We start from the raw sequence: 11384 nt of genomic DNA on the forward strand, positions 1-11384 counted from the left end.
CATGGATTTAGATTCCAGAGGAAAACAGGTGTTTTCAACAGCTGTGCATAAAGGACTGTGCCACAAGATGGTGCTCGCTCATTAAAGTCATGCTGTTTTTCAGAAAGTTCCCTGAATGGTCTAAATTTTTTAATCCAAAGCAGAGATGTTATTTATGTGTTTATCTATTTTTACATCTTTTCTTTTAGTACAAGTTTTCTTAGCAATGAAATATAGTGAGTGTTTGAGTGTTTAATTTGTTTAGTTAACATATGCCTCTTTTTTAGAGAAAAAAAGAAAAAAACAGTAACTCCACTTTTGTTTTGCTGTAAAGATCTTTTCTTATATAATTTTTGACATGCTAGGTGACTCAATACGCGCTTCTCCTATGTTCATTTTTTCCTTTCATTTCCTTTAAACTCAAGACGGTGCAGCATAAGCTAGCAGAATTAAAAACACACATTTGTGTAACGAGAGCTTTTGTGGACAGCTGTCTCCAGCTGCATGAAACGAAACGTCTGGACTCTGCCACTGCTTCCATGGCGAAATATTGGTATGCATGCTACAGTAGTTAAAATGGGTGTTTGCACAGACTGTTATGGAATTCATCCAAGTTGAAACTCAGCCTTGAGGGTCTTAAAGGAAGACGGCTGAGTAAATAAAAGCTAGCAGTAAGAACCACCTTTTATAAAAATGCTGAAAGATCCCATTAGGCCTATTTATAACGTGCTAAAACTTACTCAAGTTGGTTTTTAACTTTTAGTTTGCCATTGAAAGTAAAATATTAAGAGACTGAAGTAGGATGACTGATTAGTTCATTCAAGTAATAGTTTAATTTCAAATTATCTGCAGAGTGGCAGTATAGTGAGACCAAAAAGGAACAGTAGAAGAGCAATACTTAGAATCCTGAGATGGAATCCCAATTCTTTCATTAAATAACTATAATTAAATTTAATTCTCTCTGGGCCAACATTTTGATATCTGTGAAATGAGTATTTTGGACAAGATTTTTCTATGTAAAATGTTTTCCAGATCGAAGAAACACTTCTGAAGAATTGACTGTCCAGTCAAAAGTTGTACATGCTCTATTAAGGGAAAGGGAAAAAAATGGCCTATAGAAACATTTTCATTCATATTAAAGATGATTAGCAATGGTATTAAAGATGAGTAAATTAAAAAAGACCCCCATAAGGCTTTTGTGTATTTTAAGATGCAAGAACATAGTTTAAATCAGACTCTGGAAGTCACTTTGGTTTCCTCGGTTTTAAAAACATTCTCACATCTCATTAGCCCAAAAATAACCTAGAAAAAAAAATTCCTGTCATTATTCATTAACTTGTTTTCAGTTCAATCGGAAGTCGTGGGGAAATTTGCAGAACAGTGCTTTGTATAATGATTCCGAAATAATAAAGTGGCCAAGTTGAAAAGTCATATGGAATTACTAAGAACTTACGCTTTTGAGGGAGACATTTTACTTTTACATTTATAGCAAGGTTTTTGACTATTGGGAAAAAGTGCAAAAAAAATTTTTGGAGAAGACTTTTTGGAAAAAGATATTTGGATAGCTATTGGCCTTCCTTTTCTTTGAATACACAGGTTTATAGACATATTGGTATTTCACATTGGAGCAGAGGAAGCAACTAGTTATAACCTAGTAAATATTTCACTAAAATACTGGCCAAATACAAAAATTTATAGAATTCCAAATATGATTGCCCCCTGAGTCTTGTCTGTTAATCATTATACTGTTACTGTATTTCCTGACCTGTCCTATGGTTTGAAATTGTTAAAAATTATTTTGTATAGGAAAATATATCTATGCTTATCTCTGCTTTATATTTCCCACTGTTGAAATATAAGTTGAGAAGATTTTGAACTAACATATTTATAAAGTGAATAAAATCCCTACCAATTATCTTACAGATTTTAACAATAGTTAAAATCATTGTGATAAGAACAGAAAAGAATGTTTCTCAAGTACCTCATACTAATAGATAGATATATATATACACACTTCAGGAATAATAATTCCCAAATAATCTTTAATTAATTTCTTATATGAAAGTATACTACTCTAATAGTGGTCTCTCCTCTTAGGATTTCACTTTTACTTTCAGTTTATTTCTGAAAACCCTAAAAAATTTCTTTTTCACAGTTACTAAAATTCAGAATTGCAACCTTTGGTAGGAAGTGACACATTTGAAGAAAAAAACACATATTACACAAGGCAAAAGAGAATGGATGGCTGTATAATTATACAGTCTCTTATAATTTAGATCATTTTGAGAATCTAAATAAATTAGACCAAATTCAACTTTTCATTATATCATGTTCAGGCTTGAAATAGCCAAAACTAAATAGTCTAAGCTTTCTACATTTTGTTTCAAATCTTAATAAAAACTCAGACAGAAATATAATTGATGAAGAAAGTATTCATTATGTGAAAATTCTCCTGAGATTTATTTCACATGTAATTGATGGCAATCTTCTCTGGTTGGCAATTTTAATTGTTTGATAAATGTGCACATTTAAACAATCATAAAATAATTTGTTTCCTGATTGTAAAGCATCTCATGAAAATTCATGACAAATGTTCCTTTTCTGCTTTTTATTTTGGCCATCTAGGGCATCCGAGTTACAAAACAGTGTAGCTTATGACTGTGTGCAGCTGCATGGAGGTTGGGGATACATGTGGGAGTACCCAATTGCAAAGTGAGTATGTCTGCTGTGTTACACTCCTCTGGATGGTGTGAAGAGAAAGGAACATTTCTTTAACCGTCCTTTGTACATTGAGTACAGAGGGAAAGGAGGTACAAAATCTTGGTGTTCTTCATTGACTCTGGAATGTGTTCAAACAGTTAGAAACAGCTTTATGTTATCAGCTCACCAGTAGGATTTTATCATTTTTTTAAAAAAAGTGAAGATGGTGGGGGAGGGTATAACTCAAGTGGTAGAGCTCATGCTTAGCATACACAAGGTCCTGGGTTCAATCCCCAGTACCTCCTCTAAAAATAAATAAATAAATAACCCTAATTACCTCTCCCCTACAAAAACAAAAAGAAAACCAAAAACAAAAGTGAAGATATATGTTAGTACAAATATACTAAATATAAATAAACATAAATATACAGTATATTAAGCTTTAGCTGACTCATTATACAGGATATATATCACTTTTTTTTAGTTGAATAGTATTTTATTACAATTGATTAACCATATTTCAGGTTGTTTCTAATTTTTTACTGTGACAAACAATGCTGAAACAGATACCTTCATACATTTATCTTAGATATATGTATGTATCTTTTTATTACAACAGGACAGAGTCGCAAAAGTAGTATTGCTAGCTCAAAAGTATGCATATTTTAAATTTTAATGCATTTCCAGATTATTTCCTCCAGTTTGTAGCAACTCATACTCAAAAGAACAAATCTGAGAATGACTTAGCCTCCTAAGCTATGAATGTATATTGCCTTTTAAAACTTTGTGCTATTCTAATGGGTAAAAATAGGTTATTATTTGTTTAATTTGCATTGACTATTGATTATTTTATTTTATTTTACTGTAGTAAGAGCACTTAACATGAGATCTATCCTCTTCACAATTTTTTAAGCATACCACGCAGTATTTTAACTATAGGCATAATGTTGCACAGCAGATCTCTAGAACTTACTCGTTTTGCTTAACTGAAACTTTATACCTGTTGATTAGTAACTCCCCACTTCTCCCTCCCCTGTCCCCTGGCAACCACTATTCCTCTTTGATTCTATGAATTTGACTATTTTAGATACCTCATATAGGTGGAATTATATCTTTGTTTTGTTGTAACTGGTTTATTTCACTTAGGAGAATGTCCTCAAGGTTCATCCAGGTTGTGACATACTGCAGAGTTTCCTTCTGTTTAAGGTTAAATAGTATTCCACTATACGTTATACTGCAGTTTATCCACTCATCTATCCATGGATATACAAGTTGTTTCCGCTTCTTGGCTATTATGAATAATACTGCAGTGAACATGTGAGCGCTAATAGCACGTGGAGGTCCTGCTTTCAATTTTTTTGAATAAATACTTAGAAGTGGGATTTCTGGATCATCTGTAGTTCAATTTAATTTTTGGAGGAACTTGATACTGTTTTTCAAAGTGGCTGCTATGCCCCAGTTCTCATTCCCTCCAACAACGTGCCAACATTCCAATTTCTCCACATCCTGGACAACACTTGTCTTTGTTTTTTCTTTTGTTTTCTTAATAGCTATCCTGACAGGTGTGAGATGATAGCTCATTGTGATTCTGATTTCCATTTCCCTGATGATTAGTGACATTGAGCATTTTTCATATACCTATTGGACATTTGTATGTCTTGTTTGGAAATACCACTTTTTTAAACTAAAAAAAAAAAAAAAAAAAAAAGTAGGCATTACAGAAAAATTAACCTGTATGTGAAAAGGATCTAACTTGTCATATCTTACATTTTTTATTATTTACTTTGCTCTAAAAACATATCAAAAGTACTACTTTTTCCTAAATAGATTTTACATTTCCTTCAAATTAAAATAAATGAAATACAATGTTTTTATTGTGTTACATATGAATATTCTTGTTATCGTTTCAGAGCAGTACCAGTTTGTCAGTAGCCAGCATCCTCTTCCATATTTCTTCCTCCATCTCCATAATTTCTCCTTTCCCTCTTCCTATAGTCTTTTGCCTCAGTAATCTCCCCATGGCATTTCTCCTCATCACTCTATAAACATTATTTTTCTTCTTATTTAGCAATATTTTTAGCTTATAAAATTTTCCCAAAGAAGTTTTTGCTGTATAGAGAGAAGTCTAATTTAGTTCTGGATCTAAGAATGAGAATACTATGGGCTTCTAAAACCTTTTTCTAATATTAACCTAAACCGAGTATCTAAAGGGAAAAGTTAGTTATCACACTAGAATTCAAATTTACTTTCAAATTTATAACTTTGGCAAGCATAATTGAAAACATTTGATATGTTTATAGCCCTTAATGAGAAAAATAAACATTTTATTCAAGTTACATTAAGAACAGAAGCTCCAGCATAGATATAATTTACTAATTTTCCATAGCCAATGGGCAGCTGAAAAAGCTTTAATCACAGGGTTATATAATTTATAACTTTTTATAAAAACTCAGCAAGTAGTTTTTTCCTTCAGAATGTAGGCATGAAGTAGCTCAATGATTTCCTTTTCTTTATCAATCCTTGGAGTTGGATTTTGGTGTATCCTTTCAGAACTACTTCAAACAAGCCTTAATCAAAAGCAGATTTATTTTTTTATCTTTGTATAGTCATGAATTCAGAAGTATACACTGAGTTATACTAATAACACAAATTAAATCATTGCTGGAATTTTTCCTGTGTGTTTTCATGTTTTATTCAGAATATTAATCCATCTTATTCACAATGTTCACAATGCTAAGAAAGTAAAATAATAATGGATGGTTATATTTTTCTACTTAACTGTGCTGTTATAACTGCTGCTGGGAATGTAGCCATGTAGTGGCTCAGTGCTTGTTTAATTTAGTTCAGTTTCTAAGAAAGACACATTAAATGAAGAGGAGTCAACAATCTACATGGTCCAAGATTAGAGTGTAGCATAAATCTTGGTCTCTGTTTTCTCACAGGCAATTCCTTCAGGTCAACAGTAAGCAAAAATTCTAGCTTGATGGCTTACGTGAAATCCCTGGTTTCAATTTAAGAGACATATTTCCTTTCAGGAATAATAATCCCCTTCTTGGCCAGCTTGTTGGTTTGACGACTGTATGAACTTTTAAACTGGACTGCCATCTCTCTCCCCAAAGACACAGGGAAGGAATTTTTCATAAGATAACAAGAGAGAGTAGTAGACAATTATCAAAAAAGCTAGTTAGACACATTAGGCCGTATGTGGATGAAGTGTGCAGACTTTGATGTGATAGAAAAAAATCATTCTAATTGTGTTTTTTATATCCTTAGATTAAGCTATATATTGTGTGTGTGTGTTGCTGGGCTCAGATCAAAGAGGTGCTTTTTGCTTTTTTATTTTGTTTCATTTTATTTGTTTTTCGTTTGTCTGTTTGTTTTGAAATAACAAGTCTTAAGCGTAAGAGTTTATTTCGGTCTTACTTAGGAGGCTTGGGCCTGGGGTCAATGAGGCTTAAGTTTTGCCATTTCAAGACTTGTCTGCAGGGGTAGGAAGAGCTGCTTTATCACTGTGTGGTTAAACATTCCTTCTGCTGCCTTTCTCTGTTAATTTTAGTTGATGACTTAATTTAATGAGTAACCTATGAAAGATCTACTGATCTCTGTCAATTACCCACTCCATTGGAACCCTTTTAATGTGAAAAAAATATGTCCAAAAATGTCTAAAAACACTGAGATTGCTGAAGTAGGCTGCAATGCCAAGTAGGTTCTCTAAATGAAAGTGCTGAATTTTGTGGGCAACAATGGCTTCTGTTCAAAAGAAAAAAAAAAAAAATTTGAAAACACAAATGTCTGTAGATTTCAAGTTTCATCAGAAAGTAGGTACTGAGACTCTAAAATTCCTTTGTAATATAGTAAATCAAATCAATAAATATTTACTGAGTGCTTACTATTGGCCAATGACCATGATGAATATGGACAAGGATAAGTCCAGAGTTGGTCATGTTCCTAGAGAGCTGGCACATTTAATTTGTCTCAAAAATTAAAAAAACAAAACAAAACAGATTTTATGCTTTAAAAAAAATACCTTTGAATATGTCTACTAGAAAAATCTGAAGATCAATAACTAATTCTACAATTAGTCAATGAAAATACTGAGATATAATTTAAAAAAAAATACTTGCCAAAGTTGCAGAATACCTGCCTTTTTATTCCAGGCTGCCAATGATCTGTTATGTAAGCATTAAAATAGCAATCATTACTTGGTATATGCTTTAACTTTTCTGCACTCAGTTCCTTTACCTGCAAGATGGTAATAATATTTATCCTCCCTGATTCCAAAGCTGAGAGAATAAAATGAGATAAGAAAAGGTAAAAACACCTACACAGTGTTATGGTTGCTGTCATCACTACTGAAAGTGAATTCCTTCTTGTTTTTTTCTGGCAGTGTACTCACCCACTCAGTATTTTAACCTCATACATTATTGGAGTAACTATTAACCATTTCCAGAAAAAAGTTACCTATTAACTTTGTGAAATAATATTTTTTGAAGCATCAATTTATACTCCTGCTGGCAGCAGTGGTGGCAGAAATCTAAAGGATATCAGAAAATATGTACTTTCTTTTTTCTTGTTTTCTATAAAACCAGTAGATTTCAACTTTTGGGGGGAAACATTAAAGGTAACAGGAAAATTAAGACATTCCATCCCTTTCTAAATCTAAACTAGCCCTTTTTAGAATGCTGTTATGTGTGCTGAATTTTACAAAATTAAATTAAAAGAAACAAATGCTGTTTTGAATTTGTAATCTCTTCAAGCGAACTAAAACAAAGCTATACAGATGATCAATATCTTAATAGAATTTTATAATTCCAATCTAGGATGCATGCCATACTGAAAAAAAGTAATTTAGGAAGAACTTTTATTGTTTGGATTTCATTAAATGAATACTTTCATTAATAATTATCTGGTGAGAAAAATTTGTAATTTCTAATATCTTTTGTTTATTCATTCAATCATCTTCAGAGCTTATGTGGATGCCCGAGTTCAGCCAATCTATGGTGGTACCAATGAAATAATGAAGGAGCTGATTGCAAGAGAGATCGTCTTTGACAAGTAGACATCTGCCCGCATCCTGGAATCCTATTACAACTAATCTGGTTTTAAATCTACTCAAGATAAAATACAGCTTGGAAAGGGAGGGAACACTAAACATGTTTTGATATGCTCTATAGAGAAAGAACTCAAATGAAAATATACGATTAACACAGTGGGAGGAGAATTTAAAGATTCTAAAATTTTCCAATATAAAGTTTAACTTTGAATTTTTTTATATAGCTAAAAGGCAAAGATTTTTCTAATTCTGAAAACCTTAGTGTTTCATTTATCCCTAAAATTCTGAAGAGTATATTTGCCTAGATCTTTGAAATTGAGGGAGACATAATTTTGTTATTATACTATAAAACAATAATATTCACAGCATGTTGACTTTGAAAGGGAAACATAAATGTAATTTACAATGCAAAATAAATTTAGCTATCTTCGTTCCAAATTCCCCAGAACGCCCAGAACGCCGGTTTCTACCACACTACCCTAAGCCTCTTTTTAAACAATGGAACACTTTCTTCAAACCAAAGCTTATGCAGAGTCCTTGTGAAATCCTCACATATGAAGAGCTGCTCTGGTTGAACAGGAAGCTTTCCTACCTTACAGCCTTGGAACCACTGAGACTCAGCTAAGCATTTGCTTAATCCTGACTAGAGAATGCTGTTGGTTCTCTCGACCACTGACACCTGGCCTTTCAACAGATTTCCATCCCAGTTTAATTTCTAGGAGAACACATAGTAACCCATCATCTTTTGGTTTAGTTTAGTTTGTATTTTATAGGTATCAAAACAGTGACTTTTACTTTGGAGAAGAGTAAATTTTTTAATTAATTTAACAAATTTATAGTTTATGTCTTCTATAAACCAGGCTGTTAAAAATATGATGGAAAATATGATTTAAAAACTGGTAAGATCCCTGCTAGTAAGTGAAGAAACAAATTGTAAGAAGGTAAGGAGTAAATAAAATAATTTCAAATCATGACAAGGGCAGTAAGCATTTAAAATAAGAAAGTGAGGAAATGATACTTGACTTGCAACTTTCCAGTAATTATCATCCACCCAAAAAACCACTGATTTGTAAACTGCTAGCATCATTTTAGTACTTGTTTTTCTTTGTGTATATTGGTGAGATGGTGAATGAAGTAGTTTTTAAATGGAAATAAATAGATGTATTCTTGTTCAACTTAGAAATCCTAAAAATTTTATTAGTGTTGTGTGTATGAAACATTGTTTTTAAATGCAATCATTACAACTGGGTAGAGCAGAGAGAAGAGAAAATACTTTGATACCATTCTATCGTGGCCTTACTTACCTACCTTTGATTTGCTCTTGGACAGAAGTTTGTATGATTGCCAATTGAGTTCTTGCTCATTAAATACCATGCAAATAGGTTAAAATAAATTCTTAATAGATATTACTGTATTTGTTGCTGCTTTCACCTCACTCCTACTACCAGGAAACAATAGAGAATTCGACAGAACAATCCCCCACTCCCACCTCCAGCCCCTTTTCCAATCTTAAAGGAAACTAGATTTTAGAAATACATCTGTAGGATAAAAAGTAATTTACATGGTGGGACACGCCTACCACATAGAGGTGGACAGACCTAGAGTTGAGTGATGACTACTGTACAGCAGCCATTGGACCTTGGGCAAATTATTTAAGTTCTCAGGATGCTTTCAGGTGCAGATGACAAAGAAACCCACTTCGCCTAAGCAAACACTTGAGTGTGCTAGCTGAAAAGGATTGTGGAATAGCTCATATGATCTAAAGAACTATGGGAACTCGAATCTTAAGGGCCTAGATTCTGGGGTTTAGAACTGCTGGCACTTAACACTACATCTGCTTATTTCTACTTTTCATTGCAATTTGGCCTAATGGACGCTGCAGGGAAATTTCATTACAGGGCCTGTAAAAATGACCTTGGGCTGCTTCAGGCCTACATCCTTCAGCACAATGTCATTATAAGGTGGGGGGAAAGGTGCACTGTGATTGACAATCCCATCAGGAACACACAAACTACAGGAAGCCGTTCCTGAAGCAGAGAGAGTGATACTATCAGAAGAGAGGGAATGGAGTTCTGCTAGGCAGACCTCAGTCACACTCACGCACACACATGCTCACAGTTATTACAGTCCATGCGACCTAGGAATAGGTCCTTGTAATTTTTATGTATCAGAAAGTGAAATGATTTCTAAGGTAGGGTATTTTCTTGGAATGATATCTGGGATGTTTTCTATCTTCTAAGCTGGTTGTTTATCTTGCAAACTCCAGTCGTCTTTTGTACTCCTCAAAAAAAGCAAGTGCCGTATGATGAGCTTAAAGCAGAAAACAAAACAGGGAATTCAGAATGTGTTCCTTAACCTCTTACTTACTTTTCATTTCTTAACTAGCTAATCTTCATGTTTTGCTTGTGTGGCTTTGATTATTGTTCCCTAGGGAGGCAATTTATCCTCTGTATCTCATGCAGGGCTAAGTGATCGAGAAATGATAAATAATAATAATGTGCAAAAAGAACAGACTGGACCAACACAGCAAGAAAGCCACACTGTGTAAATAATTAATGAGAATCAAAAAGCCTGAGTAATTTTGGCTTTTGGCTGAGATTTATAGAATCATAATTGTTGCCTTAAAATTATTTTTGCCCTTTATTTCTTTGATGGTATCGTTGAAAATGACAATATAGAAAAGAAGCTGTTTAGATTTGCTGTTTTAAAATGTAACTGCCAACCTTGACTAATCTAGTAATTTTAGTAGTTTATTGCTCAAGATATAAGATTTCTAGGAGTCTGAGTTTTTTCTTATGTCAGTATTATTTTTGGCACACACAGCATTTATTTATTTGGAGTCATTGGAAAGATTTGACATTGAGATGGAAGCCAACTGTAGGCCTGTCATATCTACTGCTTTATAATCAGTGTTGACAAGAAGCTCTGCCCTATTTTTGAAGTCTCATTTTCATGAGAAATTTTAAGAAAAGATTACAGAAAAATTCAAACACATTCAAAAATAGTGAAGATAGTGTAATGAACCTCTGGCTTCAACATTTTGCCAATGTATATCCCCCGCTTTTTTTTCTCAATAATTTTGAAGCAAACCCCAGACTTAGTCTTATTTCACACACATGTCTTTCAGAATATGAATCTGACTGTGAAGTTGTTTCACATAACCACAAGGCCATTATCATCATTTAAAACCTTAAATTTAATTTAGTTCCTAACTAACATTAAAGTTTTCTTAGCTGTATCAAGAATGAATTTTGTAGTTGCTTTGTTCAAATCAGATCCAAACAAGGTCTATAAATTGCATTTTTTTGTATTATCTCCCCGCATCTCTTATTTTATAACAATCCTCCCTTTTCTCTTTTTCCTTCTGTCTTTTTAAAATTTTATTTTTAATTAACATACAGCAAATTTGCTTGTTTTTGGTATACATACGGTAAAATTGCTTTTTTGGTTCTCCAAATTTTAACATGTATATAGACATGAACCACCACCACCAAAATCAGGATACAGAACAGTTTCATGACCCCAAAAAACTACCTCATGCCTTTTATAGTCACATCATTTCTGTACTTCTAAACCCTGGCAACCACTGATCTGTTCTCTGTTATATTTTTGTCATTTTGAGACTGTCATATAAATCATACAGTATGTAACC

General features: G+C 33.1%; 1 protein-coding gene across 2 annotated transcripts in view; it reads left to right on the forward strand.

Moving 5' to 3' along the window:
- Nucleotides 1-9141, forward strand: part of ACADL (acyl-CoA dehydrogenase long chain) — a 34931-nt gene extending 25790 nt beyond the window's left edge. The window contains exons 9-12 of one of the 2 annotated variants that reach the window (XM_074364060.1): nt 405-532; nt 2605-2691; nt 5953-6000; nt 7645-9141. In XM_074364060.1, the coding sequence (XP_074220161.1) occupies nt 405-532; nt 2605-2691; nt 5953-6000; nt 7645-7738 (357 nt within the window). In that variant the 3' untranslated portion in view covers nt 7739-9141. The remainder of the gene's footprint in view (nt 1-404; nt 533-2604; nt 2692-5952; nt 6001-7644) is intronic. The other variant, XM_074364061.1, reaches the window with a different exon arrangement.
- Nucleotides 9142-11384: the final 2243 nt, after the last annotated feature.

Source organism: Camelus bactrianus, chromosome 5 (assembly GCF_048773025.1).
Source record: "Camelus bactrianus isolate YW-2024 breed Bactrian camel chromosome 5, ASM4877302v1, whole genome shotgun sequence".
In the NCBI taxonomy this organism is placed as follows: Eukaryota; Metazoa; Chordata; class Mammalia; order Artiodactyla; family Camelidae; genus Camelus; species Camelus bactrianus.